At 45.8% G+C, this 22021-nt stretch overlaps 1 protein-coding gene and 1 long non-coding RNA gene across 2 annotated transcripts; one reads left to right on the top strand and one right to left on the bottom strand.

The window, feature by feature from the left end:
* The first annotated feature begins 12 nt into the window (after positions 1-12).
* On the top strand, positions 13-19241 carry MTIF2 (mitochondrial translational initiation factor 2). Its single transcript, XM_083605130.1, has 14 exons — positions 13-439; positions 2044-2260; positions 2726-2846; positions 4285-4456; positions 6066-6226; positions 7553-7729; positions 8018-8157; positions 9718-9842; positions 10928-11132; positions 12515-12767; positions 14116-14256; positions 16028-16192; positions 18044-18184; positions 18876-19241. The coding sequence occupies exons 2-14, from the start codon at positions 2051-2053 to the stop codon at positions 19043-19045; spliced, it is 2181 nt and encodes a 726-aa protein (XP_083461256.1). The 5' UTR covers positions 13-439; positions 2044-2050; the 3' UTR covers positions 19046-19241.
* LOC310758828 lies at positions 6315-7540 on the bottom strand. Its single transcript, XR_014545975.1, has 2 exons — positions 6833-7540; positions 6315-6474 (listed from the first exon to the last, which is right to left on the bottom strand). It is a non-coding gene; the product is annotated as an uncharacterized lncRNA (long non-coding RNA).
* Positions 19242-22021: the final 2780 nt, after the last annotated feature.

Raw genomic sequence — 22021 nt, 5'->3', positions numbered from 1 at the left:
AGGACTGACCCCAACGTTACACTTTATACGGTTTATTTTGTGGCTTCAGTTTTAACATTGTAAACCAACTTTTGCGTCCTGGCAGGAAGTGGGTATATAAATAGACAGCTTCAAGTAAACTTGCGACAAACATCAGCTGAAAATTAATTACTAGGAAGCAAAACCTATAGAACTCAGCCAGGGTCTTATTCAGCTGTCACTCAGCAGCTTTCTAACACCCCTTTTCACCACGTGAGTTGCGGCTCCGCCCTTCCCGAGTGAGGGCAAGAGAAGGGCTTCGGCCGCCGCCACCGAGCATGCTCGGGAAGGGTGGCGCATGCTCAGTGAAGAACTCGGCATGAAGAACACCTTTCCTCTTCTTTTCTTTTCAAGGGTTGCGCTGGGGCCTTCGGCTCCCCGCTGAGGGAGAGGGAGAAGGCAGGCTTCTTCCGGAGAACAGGTAGCTACAGAAACACACGCACCCGGGTGGGGGTGCTCGGTGCGGGGGGTAGCGGCGAGGACGGCGCGGAATACCAGCACGAGAAGCGGCGGCGGCGGCGACAGCGGCTTTCCTAACGGCCCTGTCTCGAGACGCGGCGGTTGGGCTGCGCATGCGCGAGAGGTGGGTGGTTTTGGTTTTTTTAAAAAAGAGCCGTTAGCGGCCGAGGAGCGCGAGCGCCACCTTCAGGCAGGGTGGTGGCAAAGCAGGAGGGAAGCCGCACGGCGAGGGGACTGAAGCAATGAGAATGTGGGCGGGGCTTGTCGGTCCTCTCCCGCTGATTTGAATGGATGAACGGGAGCCTTGGAGCAGGATAGGCTGTTCCCTCACCCGCCCTGTTTCTTTTCTTCATATAAGGAAGAGCGGCCCATTTGCCATAGAGTTTATGTCACAAAACCCATGGGCGGCATCATCATCATTATAATATCCCTGGCCCCCTTTGAGTGTCTGTGTCACTCTGTTTCCTGTCTTCTACTATTGTTATTGTTACTGTATTTATTTATTTATCCCCCCCCGCTTTTTTTTTGCTTGACAGTGACTCAAGGCAGGCTTACAAATAAAAATAAGACCTTCATATCCTCGTATCCTTTCTGGTAGCAAGTACTCATGTTTATAAAAATATCCAGTATATCTTTGTAGCGGCTGCAAATACACACACACACACACACACACACACAGAGCAGTTTGCAGCGATATAGAAACATAAAACCAGAGAATAACATCAAGAAAAGTTTAAAATGAGTTAAAAGCCCCCCAAAAAGGGGGGGGGGAATTAAAAGCAGACGTATGGAACTAGGGTGGCGCTGTGGTCTAAACCACTGAGCCTAGGGCTTGTCAATCAGAAGGCCAGCGGTTCTAATCCCCGTGATGGGGTGAGCTCCCGTTGCTCGGTCCCTGCTCCTGCCAACCTAGCAGTTCGAAAGCACGTCCAAGTGCAAGTAGATCAATAGGTACCTCTCCAGCGGGAAGGTAAACGGCGTTTCCGTGCACTGCTCTGGTTCGCCAGAAGCGGCTTAGTCATGCTGGCCACATGACCTGGAAAAGCTGTCTGTTGACAGCCTTCTCATCTTTGCCGTGTGCAGCTTCTTCCATCATTGCAGCACAGTCCACATCTGGGGAGATTCCTCCTTTTGATTCATAACGTGGCCAGATTTCTTTCTTGGGGTCCGGACATGACAACCTATTATTATTTTCTGATTAGGGTGCCAGGAATAAAGGAAGATGGGAGCCTCTGTGGTTTTCAATAGTTATGTAGAATATTGAATTACAGTAAGCATGTTGAAATAAATTTAAAAATTGTCCAGTAGCACCTTAGAGACCAACTAAGTTTGTTCTGGGTATAAGCTTTTGTGTGCATGCATACCTCTTCAGATACAGTAAACATGGTTTTCTCTCACACACACACCCCAATAAACATTTCCTGCTGACATTTCCTCTTCCACACAGCCATGGAAGACACAGCATTCCTGTTCCTCCTTTGCATCTGGTGCTGCTTTCTGTTCTCATTTGTGGCTTCTAATGGTCCATATATCTTGAAAGGTGACTCGTTCTATCCTTTCCTTCAGAGAAGAAATGAACTGGAGGGTGATGCTGACGCTGGAGAACTTGGGCCAGTTGCACCGTGCTTGCCGGCAGCTGCACTCCCTGGCTTATGGGAAAGTACACCGAACACAGTGGAAGCCTGTCTTGTCATCTGCCTACCCCATGTGCCCAGTTCAGCTGCACCCCCTGCTCTGGCAGCCAGACACCAGCTCACAATTCAGGCTTTTAACAACCAAGGAGGTAATTAACAGCTACTTTATTCTTGTTTCCAAGAATTCCTGTTGTGTGTGCCTGTGGAATGAAAGCTGGCACTGTTTTGTGGAGGAATCTTCAGTGTATTTTGTAGGGAAACAAAAACAATGCTTAATGCAAAAGAAACGTCGAGTAAAAGTGTTTGATCTGTTCCGAACAAATTCAAGTGTGCCTTTTGCCCAGCCCATCTTGAAATGACAAAAGTGGAAACCATTGGAAACAAGATGAAAAATGGTAATACGGCACAACATATGGTTTAATTGTTCCTCTTTCAAAGTGCGTCAGCACTTTGTTCACTGGAGCTGAGTGTCTGTGGATCTTTCTTACACAGCTGTGTGTGTGTCCGGCTGCCGTATAAGCAAAGCAGGCCTTGCATTTTAAGATTTTACAGCTCTGCGTGAAACTGCTTCCCCTTCCATCCATCCCATGTGTGCTCCTTGACCTCTCTTGCAGAGAAAGAAATTGGCCAAGGAGAAACCGCGACATGTACAACTAAAACAAGAGAAGCAGGAGGTTGAGATAATGTCCAGGATGACCGTAGAAGACCTTGCAAAAGCCATGCATAAAGACATAGGTGAGACTGTTTCTTTGACTTTGCAAAGGGCACCATCATCAGAATTCCTTCTCAGCTGCTCCCACTTGAATCCCTTTTTAGTGAAGCTCAGTATAGCATCTGCCCTGCGTGCATGCAGGTTGAGTGCACAGCCTCTCCAGGCAGCGCTGGCAATGTCTCCTGCCTGAAACCCTGAAGAGACCCTGAGATAGATGGACCAATAGTCTAACTCAGTATATTGCAGTTTCCTTTGCTGACAAGACAGGAGAATGTGGTCCTGGTATCTGCTGACTTGGGAGTCCTGCAGCGGAGCTTATGTCACTCATTAGCCCATTTTAATTGTTTCAAGATTTCCTGCCTTTCCAGTGCCATAAAGGAGGTTTGTGTAAGATGTCTTTCATCCTCTAGAGCATTCCTCAGCCATCTGCTTCCGATGTGCTTGAGCTACTTTCATCTGAGAAAGGTTTGAATTAAATGAATTTGCCATAGAATTGGTCCCAGTTGGATGGGGGGTTTTTTGCAGTGGGAGGTTGGGAGAGGAGAATGGGAAACCCTTTGTTGTACTTCTTTAGCTTGTTTCATTTAGAGTTTTTCCCCCACATGTGAAATATATTTTCCCAAGGTGGTAGTGATAAATTTGGTTATTTAGTCATTTAGTCATGTCCGACTCTTCGTGACCCCATGGACCAGAGCACGCCAGGCACTCCCGTCTTCCACTGCCTCCCGCAGTTTGGTCAGACTCATGCTGATAGCTTCGAGAACACTGTCCAACCATCTCGTCCTCTGTCGTCCCCTTCTCCCTGTGCCCTCCATCTTTCCCAACATCAGGGTCTTTTCCAGGGAGTCTTCTCTTCCTTCTCATGAGGTGGCCAAAGTATTGGAGCCTCAGCTTCAGGATCTGTCCTTCCAGTGAGCGCTCAGGGCTGATTTCCTTCCGAATGGATAGGTTTGATCTTCTTGCAGTCCATGGAACTCTCAAAAGTCTCCTCCAGCACCAGAATTCAAAAGCTTCAATTCTTTGGCGATCAGCCTTCTTTATGGTCCAGCTCTCACTTCCATACATCACTACTGGGAAAACCATAGCTTTAACTATACAGCACTGAAATCCAGGCTTGAATTCAGCAGCTGCTGTGGTGGTGACTGCAAGTCCCTGTGTGACAAAGACCCTATCCAGCTAGGCTCCAAGTAGTCCAAATTGCTATGTTTTACTTCCATTGTTGGAGGCAGTATGCGTCCAATTGGCAGTTGCTCCGAATCACAAGTGGAAGGGAGTGCATTTGTTCTCACGTCCTGCTTTTGGAGTTCCCATAGGCATCTGGTTGGCTAATGTAAGAACAGGATGCTGCCCCAGATGTGCCACTGGCCTGATCCAGCAGGCTCTTCTTAGAGCTGCTTCATCAACCAGGTTCTTCCTGAGGTTGGTGCACTGACCAGTACAACTTTCTGTTTCTGTATTCAGATCATATATACGAAGCCTTGCTAAACACGAGTGTTGATATAGACGCACTAGAACCCGACTCGGTCCTGGATGAAGTGTTGATCAAGGACATCGTTCAAAAATCCGGCATGAAACACAAATGGGCCAAGTTGAAAGAAGACAAAATCAAAGAAAACAAAGATGCCGTAAAGAGGTAATGGCTTGGGTTAATTCATTTTGGTTGCTAGGTTTATGCAGACCTTGTTTTCCATCACTCTTTTGCTATTCCGGCTTACGTTTGATGTCTATAGTCTTTGATACTCATTCACAAGCTTGGATCCTCACTTTTCGCTTAGGTTTTTGTGTGTGCTGGAAACCGCCAAGAGTGGGGAAACCCAGTCAGATGGGCAGGGTATAAATAGGAAAATTATTATTATTAGTCAAAGGAGTTTCCATTCATGGAAGGAGAGCTGTACTCATGGAAGGGGTTCTTCGGTGAACAAAACCCATTATACAAAGCAACTCTTACTATGTGAACAGAAGCTCCTGCAGCTGAATGGAACATAGCTGTGGGAATTCTTAGAATGTACTATTCACCTTGGACCTGCCCCTCGAAGCAAGTCTAGAGTGAGAGACTAAGGTGATGTCCGCAGTTTCCAGGAACTCTTCTCATTGTGAGACTTTTGTGGGTGAGCTGATTGTTTGTTTGGACCCTGGGTGAGAGCCCAGAGGCTGAGAGGGAGGGTGTGTCAGGAAAAAATGAATTGATATTGATTTAAATATATTAGTAACTTTGTATGAATATACAAATCATATCTAACTGCATTTTCATAATATTTTGTTTTAAGTTGTTGTTGCTTCAGTTATTTGTATACCGCTTAGAGATATTTTCAGTGTTAAGCATTGAAATTAAATAGTCAATCAAAGCCTTAATTAATATTGAGCCAATTTTGTTTTCTCTCTGTCCGCACCCCCTTTGCTTTGCTTATCCTCTAGTCCAGTAGTTCTCAACCTTTTTTCTCTGAGCTGCGCTTTCAGAATAAAAATTTGCTTGCGCCGCACTGAAATTTTTATTGATAAGAAATACGTTGGAAACTGATTCCTGTGCTTCTGTCTACGAGTCCAAATAAAAACCATTTAGCCGTTATGGAAATTTCATTTGGTCAGTAGTCTTCGAAATAAACTTTTCTGAGATCTTTTAGTTTTTATAACTCAATAAACAAAGAAGCGCTGACTGAAGTAAAGCCCTTTGCTGTGAAGAGAGCACCCAGTTTCATTTAGCCACATATCCATGCTTCCTCCATTTCCTGAAGAAGAAAAAACCACATCTTGGCAGTCTACTGGCATTGGGCTGTAACTCGTTGCTGAGGATCACATGCTGAGATCATTGATGCTCAGGAATTTTAAGGGATCTGTTAAGAGAAAAATGTTAAGGAGAAACACAAGGAGGGTTTACTTCATGGGGGTAGGCAAACTAAGGCCCAGGGGCCAGATCCAGCCCAATCGCCTTCCAAATCCGGCCTGCAGACGGTTCAGGAATCAGTGTGTTTTTACATGAGTAGAATGTGTCCTTTTATTTAAAATGCACCTCTGGGTTATTTGTAGGGCCTGCCTAGTGTTTTTACATGAGTAGAATGTGTGCTTTTATTTAAAATGCATCTCTGGGTTATTTGTGGGGCATAGGAATTTGTTCTTTTTTCTTTCAAAATAAAGTCCAGCCCCCCACAAGGTCTGAGGGACAGTGGACCAACCCCCTGCTGAAAAAGTTTGCTGACCCCTGGTTGACTTCATCTGCAAGCCTTGTGTGTTTCTGTTCACTGCAGGCCTCCTGCAGATCCTGCTTCATTAACTCCAAGGCCTCCGGTTGTTACCATCCTGGGCCACGTCGACCACGGGAAAACCACGTTGCTTGACACGCTGCGGAAAACTCAGGTGGCAGCAATGGAAGCAGGCGGCATCACGCAGCATATCGGTGCCTTTCTTGGTATGATTTATTTTTGTTGGCTATTTGCAGATTAGTTGCGCTGCAGAAAGCGTGCTGGGGAGACCACACATTACAAGGAACGCAAAAATAACTTTTGCTAGGTTTTAATAACAAAAACAAAAACTCCTTTTACAATATATCAATAAGCATGACCCAACCACCAACCCATCCACCAGGGTACTGAGAGAGCTAGGTGCTGCTCTTTATATACTATACCCAACAGCTTAATTAACATAACTTAACAGCACCTGCTGGGACGCGGGTGGCGCTGTGAGTTAAACCACAGAGCCTAGGACTTGCCGATCAGAAGGTTGGCGGTTCAAATCCCCACAATGGGGTGAGCTCCCGTTGCTCGGTCCCTGCTCCTGCCAACCTAGCAGTTTGAAAGCATGCCAAAGTGCAAGTAGAGAAATAGGTCCAGCAGGAAGGTAAACGGCATTTCCGTGCGCTGCTCTGGTTCGCCAGAAGTGGCTTAGTCATGCTGGCCACATGACCCGGAACCTGTATGCTGGCTCCCTCGGCCAATAAAGCGAGATGAGCGCCACGACCCCAGAGTTGGTCACGACTGGACCAAATGGTCAGGGGTCCCTTTACCTTTAACAGCACCTACTATACTGCTTCACAGCTGTAAAACTAGGTCACGTTATTTGCTCTGGCCCTTAAAGAAAAACACATCTTGTGGAACAATAATGAACCTTCAAATTTAAAGAGACCAGCAATTTTAACGTGCACTGATAATTACGCCAGCTTTTTCCTCGGATTGTCCCATCCACACCATACATTTAAAGAACACTTGGGCCACTTTAATGGTCATAGCTGTTAAGGGTGTCCGCTCAGCACCCTTGAACAGCCCCCAGGATTCCTTGGGATCTCAACACAGTCTTGTTTCCTAAGGTGTTTTGGTGTCAGAAAACAGTCCCAGATCTAAAGATTGAGTTGCTGACACTACTCTGCTGTACAGCACGGAAATGAAGACCAGCTTCAAGAATAAGGAGTGTGGCTTCCAAGAAAATAATATTTATCATGAAGGCATACAGTGGAGCTTGGGACTGCAGCAGTGACAGTAAAAGAAACCTTTAAAAAATATATGTTTAGCAGATTCCCTGAGTAGAAATTGGAGTTTGGCTTTGTGAAGAACTGCTGCTGCCTTAACAGAATCCATGTTCAAAAGGAATTTGAGCAGTCTGCAATCGTGTAACCATTTTTTGGTGGGGAACAAGACCCATGGAGCTCTGTGGAGCATAGATTTTTGACATGCATTTATAATTTTTACAATAGTGCTGTGTAGATTTGATTGTTGTTGGGGTTTGGGGTTTTTTTTTGCAGTGCGTTTGCCTTCTGGAGAAAAAATCACATTTCTGGATACTCCTGGCCATGCTGCATTTTCAGCCATGAGGGCGAGAGGTACACATGTCACGGATATTGTCATATTGGTGGTAGCCGCAGAAGATGGCGTAATGAAGCAGACTGTGGAATCTATTCAACACGCTAAAAATGCCAAAGGTACAGCACTTTTCTTTAAACAGGTGGGAGGAATGGAGAGATAAGTGCCATTGGTCAAATACCATATATAATCACTGAAAGCCTTCACTTTTTCCCAAGGCCCTTAGGTCAGATGCTTACCTGTTTGCGAGCTGCTCTTTCTGATATGGTGGGATCAAAACAGCTTCACAAATAAATATCCTTTCACTCGATTGAACTGTAGTTTTGGGGAAACGTCTTTGGTTTGCTGCTCCCCATGCTTCGCTGTTTAGACTTTGGCATTCCCCCCCGTTTCCTTTTCTCTCGCAGTTCCAATTATCGTTGCCATTAATAAATGCGACAAGCCTGAAGCCGACCCGGATAGAGTTAAGAAAGAGCTCCTGGCTCACAATGTAGTTTGTGAAGAATATGGAGGAGATGTTCAGGCTGTCCATGTTTCAGCACTAAAGGTAATTTTCACCTGTCGTCACGGTGCTAACCGTGGGTCATAGGTGGACTTCATTTCTGGAAGCGTGCTATTTCCAGAAGCACATTTCCTTTTCCCATAAGCTAGTTCCAGCTACCGTATTTTTCGCTCTATAAGACACACTTTTTCCCCTCCAAAAATTAATGGGAAATGTGTGTGCGTCCTATGGAGCGAATGCAGGCTCCTTGGCTTCAGTGATGGCAACGCAAAGCCTCCAAAGCGCAGAGGGAGAGTTCCCCCTGCGCTCCGGAGACTTCACGTTGCTTTCGCTGAAGCCGCCTGAAGCCCCCAGAGCGCAGAGGGAACTCCCACTGCGCTCCGGGGGCTCCAGGCAGCTATCCGCAAGCCTTCGGAGCGCAGCAGGAGTTCCGGCTGCACTACGAAGGCTTGCGGATAGCCGCCTGAAGCCTGGAGAGTGAGAGGGGTCGGTGCACACCGATCCCTCTTGCTCTCCAGGCTTTGCTTCGCTGGAGGGGCGCTGCACAGTTTTCCCTCTCTGTGCAGCGCCCCTTCAGCGAAGCGGGAGGAGAAATGGAAGGGGCTCTGTTTCTCCTGCTGCTTCGCTGAAGGGGTGCTGAGCAGAGGAGAATTTATTTTTTCCTGTTCTCCCCCTCCTATGGTCCGGTGCGTCCTATGGTCCAGTGCATCCTATAGAGCGAAAAATACGGTAATTCTGGAAGGTAATTTGTAGTGTTTTTCACGGTGCAAAAGAAAAATGCTTGTGCCATTCTTGTGTGTCTGCAGGTGTAGATCTGCAGATCATTAGATTAACGCTAAGACGTTTCATACATCGATCTGGGAGAGAATTAGTTGGGGCAAATGTTAATTTTTGAGGTTGAATAAACAACTAAATCTGCAATCCTAAAATGGGTGGGACCCAAAGATGATTTCGCTACCGTCTGCAGCTAAGCCCTGCTGTGTTTTCACCAGCAGGGCAGAAGGGAGGTCCATTTTGTGGGTTCTTAGAAACCCTGTTTTGGAGGGTAATACAAAGGTGTGATTTACACCATCACCTGGGCTTTTGGATCTGTCCGATTCAAGCTGTTTCCTGGTGCTTCCTTGAAACACCCTCTTTTTGACTCTACCAGCATCCATTGGTAGGGCCAGGTTTCGGTAGCATCAAGGAGGTAGAATTCAACTTCTGGCCTCTCTCTGTTTATCCTATAGCCCTAGGGTTGCCTCCTTAAAGAGCAGAGGCAGCAACAAAGCTGCTATATGACGGACCATGCAGATTGGATGTCTTTTCCTCATGCCATTGCAAATGATCAAAAAACCCACAACCCAGCAAAGGAAGTACTGTGGGTTGGGAAAAAATTCCCTGATGCTGATGCATGTTCCTGGACATGAAGGAATACCTGGCCACACAATGACAGTCTCCATGCAGAGGGGTTTAAATCATCCCCATCCCCAAACAGCCTTCTATGCAGTAATCCAGATTTTAGAGTTATTCATCTCCTGTCGTAACGTAACACGCGGTCTGATGTGTCATTTCCTTGATCCCGAGCGACTCAGCTCTTTTCTGAACTGTCTTTGTTTGGCGTAGGGTGACAACTTGATGGCTTTAGCAGAGGCAACCGTGGCTCTTGCGGAGGTGTTGGAACTGAAGGCAGACTCTACGGGCCCCGTGGAAGGCACCATCATAGAGTCTCGCACAGATAAAGGAAAAGGGTGAGCCACAGGCACACGCCCCTTCATTCCTTGACAGAATCACTAGTCATTTCAGTCATTATTATTGGTAAATGTCAACCATGCTTTTTTCTTCAATGTTAACTTTATCTTCATTAATTGCCACCACCAGTCCTCCATATTTTTCCATCCATGTCCATCTTAAAATCTCTCTACTGTGATCACATATTGGAATAATAGTCCATAATTTCCCCCTCCCTTGTTATATATCCTTTAATTCATGCCCAGTTCCAGATGTCCAAATTCCATTTCCTGTTGCATTTCCATTTCCTGTTATTTAGAAGCAAAGTGGCTTCTATTATTGCAACACTAAGAGAGGTTAGGCTGTTGAACCCAGTGTGCAACCGATCGATCTCTTTCTGTGCTTCTGGGAAGCCACAGGAGAGCCACCGGGAATGTAGTGGGTGAACTTGGGACTGGTCCTTATCTCCATCATAATTCACCTAAGTAAGGAACTGTGGGGTTGGCAAACCAGTGGCCCTCCAGATATTGCAGGACTACATTTCCCATCATGCCTGATTGTTGGTTGGAGGTGAGGGGAGTTGAAGCCCAACAACATCTATAGGGCCACTGATTCCCCATCCCTGACTTAAGGAGTGGGGAATCTAGGTACACTGTCCTGAACTATTTGGAAGGGCCGGGCTCAAGTGTGGTAAAACAGATATCAAAGTACAGTGGTACCTCGGGTTACATACGCTTCAGGTTACATACGCTTCAGGTTACAGACTCTACTAACCCAGAAATAGTACCTCGGGTTAAGAACTTTGCTTCAAGATGAGAACAGAAATTGTGCTCCGGCAGCGCAGCGGCAGCAGGAGGCCCCATTAGCTAAAGTGGTGCTTCAGGTTAAGAACAGTTTCAGGTTAAGAACGAACCTCCAAAACGAATTAAGTACTTAACCCAAGGTACCACTGTAAACAGAAAGCATGTGCATTGCGAATTTGTTTGCTACAATCCACATATGCTATAACGCGTCTCAAGACCATATTAAAAAAAGCAAATAAAATTAGTAGTGTAAAATTGGTTGTACGAAATCAAACGTGATCTTCCCTCCTTCTCCCCTCTAGTCCAGTGACCACTGCCATCATCCAGAGAGGCACTCTGAGAAAGGGCTGTATTCTGGTTGCAGGGAAAAGCTGGGCCAAAGTGCGTCTGATGTTTGACGAGAACGGCAAGGCCATGGAAGTTGCCCCTCCAAGCATGCCAGTGGAGATTGTGGGATGGAAGGAGGTTCCTTCAGCCGGAGAGGAAATCCTTGAAGTAGAGTCTGAGGTACCACAGATTTCCCATTCAGCATTTAAGCCTGGCGCCCCCAAGGTGGGTCCTCTCACTGGGCAACGAGGACACACTCACCTTGGGCTCCAGGCCTCGGGGGGGGGGGAGCAGCAGGGACAAGCTACCAGGGCAGGGATGGAGAACCTGCGGCCTTCCCCATGTCGTTGGGCTGCAACTCCCATCTTTCTGAGGCTGATGGGAGTTGGAGCCCAACAATATCGGAATGGCCACATTGGGCCCCATCCCTGTACTAGAGAGAAGGAGCAGAATTAATGAACACGGATTGGCTTCGGCTGTGGCAGCACAAGAAGCTATTCACACTGCTAGAACAGAAGCTGTGTGCAAGCTGTTTGCATCCTGCTTTCTTCCACTACATTACAGTGGTACCTCGGGTTACATACGCTTCAGGTTACAGACTCCGCTAACCCAGAAATAGTACCTCAGATTAAGAACTTTGCTTCAGGATGAGAACAGAAATCGTGGTGCAGCAGCAGGAGGCCCCATTAGCTAAAGTGGTGCTTCGGGTTAAGAACACTTTCAGGTTAAGAACAGACCTCTGGAACGAATTAAGTACTTAACCCGAGGTACCACTGTACCTCATTGACCACCTCTCCTCATATGAACCTCTCCGGGCCCTGAGATCATCCTCTGAGGCCCTTCTTCGTGTGTCTCCCGCATGAAAGGTCTGGAGGGTTGTAACATGAGAACGGGCCTTTTCTGCAGTGGCTCCCCACTTACGGAGTGCTCTCCCTGGGGAGATTTGCCTGGCACCTTCATTATACACCTCTAGGTACCAGGCAAAAACATTCCTCTTCAACCAGGCCTTTGGCTGATTGTCATCCGATGCCCTTTTTTTGGGGGGGGGGTAGATTTTTAGTGTGTTATTGTTCTTATTTTTATCACGTAACTTGTGTTTTTTATATTGTTATTATATTTTGCAAACCACCCTGAGACCTATGAGTATAGGGGGGCATACAAAATGAATAAAAAATTAAAATCAAGTAATAATAAAAAAGCCTAAGGCAAAAAATAGAGGGGTTTTTTTAAAAAAAATTAAGATAATTTAAGCAGAACAGCTGTGTTTGGAGGCAACATATATTTGAGTACCAGCTGCGGTGGCTGACTCCATCCTAGTTTGAGCTGTTAACATCTGGCTGGTCAGTGCTGCAGAGGTTTGACTACTACCTTCCCTTCCAGGTACCGAACACAGTTCCCCACTTCCCTCTGTAGCTCTCGGTGCACACCAAAAATACATTGCTGGTGGGTGGGGAACCCTTGGGCTGTTGGGTGGGGGCTGCAGATGGAGGTGGGAGCCCAGATCCTGGGATCCCAGCTATCCTGCTAGATCAGAGAGGCAGCTCTTTTGTTCTTCTGCCAAGCAAAGGGCCCGTGAAGTTGTTGAGTGGAGAACCTACGCCGAGCAACAAGAGAAGGCGAAGAAGGACCTAGAGGTCATCGAGGCGAAGCAGAAGGAGCACAGGGATGCCTACAAGAAGGACAGAGAAGGCATGGAAAACATGTCCTGGAAGCAGAGAAGGGCAGCGGTGTACAAGAGCAAAAAGCATCTCCTGGCTATACGACCGAAAGAAAAAGGGGAGAGTGACAAAAATGTGCTGCACATCATCATCAAAGGTGGAGTCCTTCTTACTCAGTTGGGTTTGTCCTGCTCCCAAGAGCTGCTATTATTATTATTATTATTATTATTATTATTATTATTATTATTCCCCAGCACTGGGCTGGGCAGGGTGCACTTCCCGATATAATATTAAAAAGCACCATTTGAAGCCTCGAGAAAGCAAGGCCCACAAGAGGGCACACATGGTACATAGGAAGCTACCTTATATCAAGAGAGACCATTGATCTGCCTAGTTCAGTATTGTCTGCACTGATTGGTAGCGACTTTCCAGGATTTCAGACAGAGCTCCCACAGTCTTGCCTGGAGGTGTTGGGCAGTGGACTTAGGTCGTCCTTGTGCATGGAAAGCAAATGCTTTAATGCTTGAACTGTGGTCCTTCCTCATGCTACTTAACTGACACACAGGTGTGGCTTAACTGGCATTGAGAATGGCCCCTGTCATTGTTAGCCATTTATGATAAAATAGGCGCCATACACAAGACCTGAAGATAAATTGAGACTTGTCAAGTTGGCAGCAGTTGAACAGCAAGTATTATTCACGTATACGTTAATGACTACAATGTGTTTCTCTCCCTTGAGCCCAAGAGAGGGTTTAGTCTTTTTTGTTTTCAAAACGCCTTCATAGCGGTGCATAAGTTACTAGTCCATAGCTTGCCTGTTCTCACAAACTCCTCCAGACACCCTCACGGTTCTCAGCCAAAGAATCAACTAACAGAGTAGCTTGCTAACTGCCACCTCCTTTCCCCATACCAGTTATTCTTTGTGAAATGCATTTAATAACGCAAATACAATACAGATATTAATAGTCATGACTGTTAATGGCTGTACTTGTAGACTCTTCTTTATTGAATTCCAAGCAACCCCACAACATTTTAATCAGACTGTTGGAAAGTCCTGGGAGGTTTTAATTTCAGAAGAATAATAATTTGGATTTGATATCCCGCCTTTCACTCCCCTTAAGGAGTCTCAAAGCGGCTAACATTCTCCTTTCCCTTCCTCCCCCACAACAAACACTCTGTGAGGTGAGTGGGGCTGAGAGACTTCAAAGAAGTGTGACTGGCCCAAGGTCACCCAGCAGCTGCATGTGGAGGAGCAGAGACACAAACCTGGTTCCCCAGATTACGAGTCTTAGCGCTCTTAACCACTACACCACACTGGCTCTCAGTGTGTCTGTGAGACACAGTTTCCAAGAATTTAATCAAAGCTCTATTCCTTGCTCAGCTCCTTCTCATTTAATTGCATGAGACTTAAGTTCCTCATGGATTGTACAGAAATCAGTTGTGCTGTTCTTTGTTTTGTGTGTGCCACTCACATTTAAACTCACCGGGACTTTTGCTCCGCCCAGGTGACGTTGATGGTTCTGTGGAGGCCCTCTTGAACATCCTGGACACCTACGACGCCGATGAGGAGTGTGAACTAGACGTGGTCCACTGTGGGATTGGGGATATTAGCGAAAATGACATAAACCTCGCAGAGACATTTAAAGGTAAAGGGTGGCCATTGAAGAAAGCGGTACAAAGTCGTGTGTCTTAGATGGCTAAAGAGCCAAAGCACTTTGCCTTGCAAGCAGCCAGCAGCTCAGTAAATGGTCTTAAAGTGCACAGAAGGTGTGCTGCAGTGACTGCAGGCAGGGTTCCTATGGAGCAGAACGGGACACACTTTCCCACCCATGTTGCAAGGCAAGTCAGGAATGCGGATCTCATCCCCTCGACACATTGTGTTACCTGTCAAGACTGTGGCCAGCTGGCACCTTTGATGCCAACTATTGGAGCTGCACAGGGACGTGGGTGGTGCTGTGGGTTAAAACACAGAGCCTAGGACTTGCCGATCAGAAGGTCGGCGGTTCGAATCCCTGCGACGGGGTGAGCTCCTGTTGCTCGGTCCCTGCTCCTGCCAACCGAGCAGTTCGAAAGCACGGCAAAGTGCAAGTAGATAAATAGGTACCACTCTGGCGGGAAGGTAAACGGCGTTTCCGTGCGCTGCTCTGGTTCGCCAGAAGCGGCTTAGTCATGCTGGCCACATGACCCGGAAGCTGTACCAGTAAAGCGAGTCGGTCACGACCGGACCTCGTGGTCAGGAGTCCCTTTACCTACTGGAGCTGCACATTAACTCTCCTGTTTTAGGGGTAGTTGCTGCATACACCATCCTGATTTCTGAATGCTTTGCATGCAAGATTAAGAGTCTTCACATAATGCTTTTCATGCAAGTCACCTTGAGACCCTTTGTGGGACAAAAGGCAATTCGTGGGTTTTTATAAGTGAAATAAATGGCTTTCTGCACGGCTGTGGGAATTCAGGGCACAGAATTTAACATCACAAGAACCTCATCTTTATTATAAAGGAGGTCTCTCTCCCACATGGCTGCAAAGATAGGCTTGAGGTGTGTGTGTGTGGAATGCTTGGTGACACTAAAGAGGAATGGGTAGTCAAATTGTACAAGTACTTGGAGCTCGCAAAGCTGACAGATGCAATAAGAGATAAACCTAAAAAATTGGTGAAAGAAGAATGGGAATGTCTAAATAATTATTTAGGGGACAAGGGCTCAACAAGAAAGACCTGGCTATGTTTAGTATGATACCGCATAGAGAAATGTTCCCTGATACCAAGATGAGGGATTCCTTTGGAATGCAGATAGAGAGAATTGATAAGAATAATGATCTGTTGTGAGCTTGACGGAAGTGTACAATAGATGAGCTTTCCTGCTTTGGCTCATCTTCCTTTTTCTTTTTTCTTCTATTTTTCTTCTTTCTTTTCTTTTATCTTTCCCATAGTTGCTTATGTTCTGTGTCATGTACTTTGATATTTTTTGTAATTTTTTTCATTACTATTAAGGAATTTTCTTTGTAATTTTGGTTGTCTATATGTATATGTACTTGTTTAAAGCAAAATAAAAGATTTTTTTTTAAAAAAAGGAATGCTTGGTGAAATCGTGGAAGTCAGAGGGGAGTAGGGTAGGATTTTCAGTTCCCACGGTGTCTCTTCCCCATCTCTTGCAGATGTGGAATAAATTATGCAAAATAAGCAGGTGTGTGCAAATGGGTGCGATTCAGTTGGGTTTCAGAATTTAGCATTCCTTGGTGCAGAATGTTACCATGCTGCAGATGTTTTGAATTTTCTCTTCATGAATATACTCAGCCCTGCCCTTAATGTTTGGTAAATAGAGCGACTCTGGAACTTTTAAAGTACGCTTAATTTGAGCCATTAGAAAGAAGAAGTAAAATAGCAATTTTACACTTACCCTCTCTGTTGCATTGTCAGGTGTTGTATACGGGTTCAATGTGAACGCAAATAAACCTATTCAGCAGCTGGCTGCCAAGAAGGGAATAAAGTTGAAAATGCACAAAATCATCTACCGGCTTGTTGAAGATTTACAGGCGGAACTGAGCAGCACCTTGCCCTGTTCTCTAGAGGAGCATGTGTTGGGTATACTTCTGAATTTGAGATGGCGGAAATAAGGGGGTGGGGGTGGTAAGCATGGCTGACCCAGGTGCCCTGTGGTTGGCTTCCCAAAAGCAGCTGTCTGGCCACTGGACCTTTGGCGTGATGATACACCAGAAGACTTTCATTCAAGGGATAGCAATTTCAGCATAGGTATTTCTAAAAGTGGGATGTGGGTGGTGCTGTGGTCTAAACCACTGAGCTTCTTGGGCTTGCCGATCAGAAGGTTGGCGGTTTGAATCCGCACAACCCGGGGTGAGCTCCTGTTGCTCTGTCCCAGCTCCTGCCAACCTAGCAGTTCAAAAGCATACCAGTGCAAGTAGATAAATAGGTACTGCTGCAGCAGGAAGGTAAATGGCGTTTCCATGTGCTCTGGTTTCCGTCACGGTATTCGGTTGCGCCAGAAGCAGTTTAGTCATGCTGTCTGTGGACAAACGACGGCTCCCTCGGCGAGATGAGTGCCGCAACCCCATAGTCGCCTTTGACTGGACTTAACCGTCCAGGGGTCCTTTACCTTACCTTTTTCTAAAAGTACTGATATTCATGAAATAGTGACAAACCAGAGGCAGGATTCTCTGCAGAAATGCGCAGTGCTGTAACCGGCTGCAGAAATTCCACTTCCTAAGGATCTATTTTTCTTTTTTAATGCAAAATTCTTCATTTACATGGCACCCATCTGACTGGGGTGCCCCAGCCACTCTGGGTAGCTTCCAACAAATTAAAAACATCAAGCACAGTAAAACATCAAACATTAAAAACTTCCCTGTACAGGGCTGCCTTCAGATGTCTTCTAAAAGTCAGATAGTTGTTTATTTCCTTGATATCTGCTGGGAGGGCGTTCCACAGGGAGGGAGTTGACTACTGAGAAAGCCCTCTGCCTGGTTCCCTGTAACCTTGCTTCTCACAAGGTTAGAAAGCCCTCGGAGGTGGACCTTGAGTCCAGCTGGGCTGGACGATGGGGTTGGAGACACTCCTTCAGGTATACAGTGCTTGCAACTTTGCTTGTAATGTTTGCTGCAATCTTACAGCGCTTAGTGAGGTGCAGTTTGAACAGAACTTCTGTAGGTCAAGACTAGGGAGAAAAGGGATGGGCTTCAACATTACTCAGAACAGACCTGAGTTCAGTGGGTCTGCCAATCAAATTCATTTCATGTTCGCCAGAAGTGGCTTAGTCATGCTGGCCACATGACCCGGAAGCTGTACACCGGCTCCCTTGGCCAATAAAGCGAGATGAGCGCCGCAACCCCAGAGTTGGTCACAACTGGACCTAGTGGTCAGGGGTCCCTTTACCTTTAAGCCCTAAAACTTTGTTGAATGAAGTAAAACAGACTAAAGCTGCAGAGTACTACAAAACAAGAAAGGGGGAAGATTGCAGACTTGTTCAGTTACGTTGTTTAAATGGCACAAAATCCAGCTTTTAACTTGGAAAGTCTGGATGCAGGGTTTTTTTAGTACAGGATACAAGTCACCTGCCAACCTAGCAGTTCAAAAGCACGTCAAAGTGCGAGTAGATAAATAGGTACCGCTCCGGCGGGAAGGTAAACAGCGTTTCTGTGCGCTGCTCTGGTTCGCCAGAAGCAGCTTAGTCATGCTGGCCACATGACCCGGAAGATGTACGCCGGCTTCCTCAGCCAGTAAAGCGAGATGAGCGCCGCAACCCCAGAGTCGGCCGTGACTGGACCTAATGGTCAGGGGTCCCTTTACCTTTTTTTTACAAGTCACCTTAGCTTTTGTATTTTGATTGGAATTAATGTTCATATCCTTTTTAATGAGCAGAGACTGCCCAAATTGCACTTTTACACTTTTAGGATTCTCATGCTTTTTTGTTTTCCTTAGGAACAGCTGTTGTTTTAGCAATCTTTGATGTCACAGTTGGAAAAAATACAGTTCCAGTAGCTGGCTGCAGAGTACAGAAGGGGCAGCTGGACAAAAAGATGAAATTTAAATTAATTCGTAATCAAGAAGTTATTTGGACAGGTGAGTAGCGGTTGATTTCCTAAGCAGTCAGTTCTACTGCCCAGTTCCCACAATTGTATGAAACTCCTGGATTTCGTAAGCCTGCTTTCTGCCCCTCCCCTAGGTGAATTTCTTACTAAAAAAATAACAAATAGACTGAATAAGGAACCGATATTTAAGCACCTCTTTATACAAAAATAAAGTTTGATCCTCCTCAGTCAAATGTCAGTCACAGACACTTTCCCAATATGCTTTGTAGAATTTTTTGTGGGTACAGAGCCCCAGGTGGAATCAGTTACTGATTCTCTTCCGTATGACTGTGATGAATTATTGCAGGTGTGTTCATATAATCTCATGTGAGGTGCGTGTCTCCAACACTGTTAACTTTCAGCAGGAATTTGAAAACATTACCGTTTACCCATGCATTTGATGGTTAAATCCTATATGTGGCAACCATGAGAACACTGGATGCTTTAGTTGAGATTCCTGCATTGCCAGGGGTTGGAGTAATTGACGCTCAGGTTCCCTTCCAACTCTACAATTCTGATTCTGAGTAGTGTGCTCTGGAGTGCTGCGACTTATATGAAAATTAGTTACCATTAAGACATGGTCTGGATTAGAGCAATCTCTGCACTCTATAAACATTTCTCACCTTGTAATAAATGTTGCACAATTTGGAATTTTTGCTTCATGTATGTCTTATTTTACCTAGGATACCTATCGTCAATGAAGCACCATAAAGATGATGTCCCTGTAGTCAAGACTGGCATGGATTGTGGGCTCAGTTTGGACAAGAACATAGCATTTCAAGTGGGAGATGAAATTGTTTGTTTCAATGAAAAGGAAGTTGAGCAGACGATCTCTTGGGACCCAGGATTTTAAATCTCAAAACAGCCAAATATGTGATGGGCTGAGAAACTCGGATTATATTATTTGCACTGCATCACAGAGACATTTGAGAAGCAGCTTGCATTGTAAAAATGAATAGGGGGCTTTAATGTATTTTTTAATATTAAAAAAAATCATTATCTTGTAAATTTCAATAAAAACTGTGGGAGAGCTTAGCTGTACAGTGAAACCACCTTGATCTATATTTTATGTATTACAATAGGAGCATCCTGAAACTTGTGTCATAGGCTGCGCCAAAATAATACATTTTGCTGAACAGATCTGAGTACTTGCTTAACTATGTGAGGATCTGTCACTGCAGACATGTGTGCCAAGCTATTATTCAAATCAGTTTGGGAGTACAGACAAATTCCCTCACACATTGAAATTACATGAGGGGATTACAGGGCCAGCACCAGCTTGCCACGAATTCAAGAACCACACGAAGGTAGTATCTCTACCTACATGCCACATTCAGTATGTATGTTGAAGGTAAAGCTAAGCTGCTGCTACCTTTGTGCGCTTCCAGGGGATGAACAGGATTCCCATGACTCCCTATATATTTCAAGCTGGAAACACATTTTCATGATCGTTGGGAGTCAATTCCTGCAATGCTTTAAGAGAATCATATGCCCCATCTTCCTCAAGACTGAGGAGATTTCACCCCTCCCATATCCAAGAATCTCCTGATGAGTCTGCTGATTCTCCAGAGAGGAGGAGCAGTGTTCTGCTCTCTACTTATTCTGCTCCAGCACCATATCAAAGAGTCAGTCAGTCAGTCAGTCAGTGTGTTGGAGAGAGAGAGACTGAGTGTTAGAGATCGTGTGTATAGATAAGGTTGCTGCTAAGAGCAGCTGCAGACACTCAGTGCAGTGCAGCATTCATTTATGCTTAGACCTATTTAGCTCTGTATATAGTTTGTATAATAGTTGTAGATAGAATAAAGAAGATATTCTACAGAGCTGCTCTCCAAGTCGTTTATACTCTGCTATACTCGGCTGTGCGACGACTGTCTTCTTGTGGAAGTGAATCCGGTGCTCACAACTCTAAGATGTGAGTCCACAGCACTTTGACCTGTTCCTGTGCAGAAGGTGGTCTCTGGAAGTGCTACCCAGCTCGCCTAGCCCAGTCGGGGCTGAAGTGTATGAGTCCAGTTGGTGGCACTGGCTAAAGGGCGATGCTGACAAAGACTCCATGCTCAGATTGTGCTGGGTGAATGATAGCAGCCATGGCACCTCTCTCCCCCCCCCCCCGCTGAAAGCCTTTTTACACCAATGTGGAACACAGCCATGGTTGTGAAATAGGTATTTGGGACGCGAGTGGCGCTGTGGGTTGAACCACAGATCCTAGAATTTGCCAATCAAGGTCGGCGGTTCGAATCCCCACAACGGGTTGAGCTCCCGTTGCTCGGTCCGTGCTCCTGCCAACCAAGCAGTTCAAAAGCACATCAAAGTGCAAGTAGATAAATAGGTACCGCTCTGGCGGGAAGGTAAACGGCGCTTCCGTGCGCTGCTCTGGTTCGTCAGAAGCGGCTTAGTCATGCTGGCCACATGACCTGGAAGTTGTACGCCAGCTCCCTTGGCCAATAAAGCGAAATGAGTGCCACAACTCGAGTCGGTCACGACTGGACCTAATGGCCAGGGGTCCCCTTTACCTTGGTATTTAGTGTCTAAGCAAGGAATGCCAACATGGTACCCAGAGACATCACAAAGGGTTTCTTCCCTCCTATTCCTAAAATGAGACTTTATAGCATTTTATCATAGTCAGAACACATTGTGGTGTGGATAGTAGTACCCGGAGGGACAAAAAGGTTGGCAGCCCGCTGCTCCAAAGAACAAGGTCTTCCATCATTCCAGGTTTGGAAAAGGAATTAGTGATGGCAAGAAACCTCATACAGTGGTACCTCGGGTTAAGAACTTAATTTGTTGTGGAGCTCCGTTCTGTTCTCATCCTGAAGCAAAGTTCTTAACCCAAGGTACCATTTCTGGGTTAGTGGAGTCTGTAACCTGAAGTGTTTGTAACCCGAGGTACCACTGTACTTTTTCCACCATGAATCCATACTTTAGAATCAGTATTGCTACATTTTAGTTTTTTCTGTCCCACCCAACTATCTTAGAAATGGGCCATAAAATGCAGCAGGCCTAATAACCTTAATTTGTTTTTTTACAAGGTGTGGAAACTAGGCAATCACAAGACACCCCCCCCAAAAAAAGCAAGCAAGAAAAAATATGCCCCCGTCTCTGCTATTGAATTCACCTGACCAGCCCAATGAGCAGTAACCCCCTGTAACAATTTCTGCAACAGGACTTCTGTCCTCCCCCCACCCCACAAGTGACTGTAGATTGTTCCAGCTGCCAATATGCAACACTTGCAGAGAGAGAATGACTAGAAGAGCGCAGTGTTGCATTCCACACAATGTATGCAATATAATGCAAGAGCTGTACCTCTGCTTGTGTACTAGAAGGGAAACAATTGCCCTCATTTTCTGTAAAAGAAGGGGCCATTTGGAATAGATAAAAGGTAACTTGTACTATCTCATTTTTGGATCAGAGCAAGTATTTTACACTAAACAGGTACAAGTTACAAGGCAGTTCAGTTGGTCAGAGCGTGGTGGTGATAATGCCGAGGTCGTGAGTTCAATCCCCATACGGGCCAGATGCGTGCTTTAGTTGAGATTCCTACATTGCAGAGAGTTGGAGTAGATGATCCTCAGTGTCCCTTCCAACTCTACAATTGTATTATTCAATGAAACAAAGCAGGCAAGAGCGTTTGTACTGGTCAAGAACTGCACAAAGGGCTGGCTCTAAAGCAGCCTCAATTTTTAACAGATATGAGACAGAGCTTTCACTGAAGTTTCTCACAAAGGAGCCCGTGTGGTGTAGTGGTTAAGAGCGGTGGACTCGTAATCTGGTGAACCGGGTTCGTGTCTCCGCTCCTCCGCATGCAGCTGCTGGGTGACCTTGGGCTAGT

The sequence above is a fragment of the Podarcis filfolensis genome, assembly GCF_964270895.1.
Source record: "Podarcis filfolensis genome assembly, chromosome: 3".
NCBI lineage: Eukaryota > Metazoa > Chordata > Lepidosauria > Squamata > Lacertidae > Podarcis > Podarcis filfolensis.
Note: the sequence above shows the minus strand (reverse complement) of the source record. Positions and strands in the feature narration are given on the sequence as shown.

Coding starts and splice junctions, on each gene's coding strand:
- MTIF2 (XM_083605130.1), top strand. CDS start 2,051: ATGAACTGGAGGGTGATGCTGACGCTGGAGAACTTGGGCCAGTTGCAC. Junction 4,457..6,065: donor AACAAAGATGCCGTAAAGAG/GTAATGGCTTGG, acceptor TGTTCACTGCAG/GCCTCCTGCAGATCCTGCTT. Junction 12,768..14,115: donor GCTGCACATCATCATCAAAG/GTGGAGTCCTTC, acceptor TGCTCCGCCCAG/GTGACGTTGATGGTTCTGTG.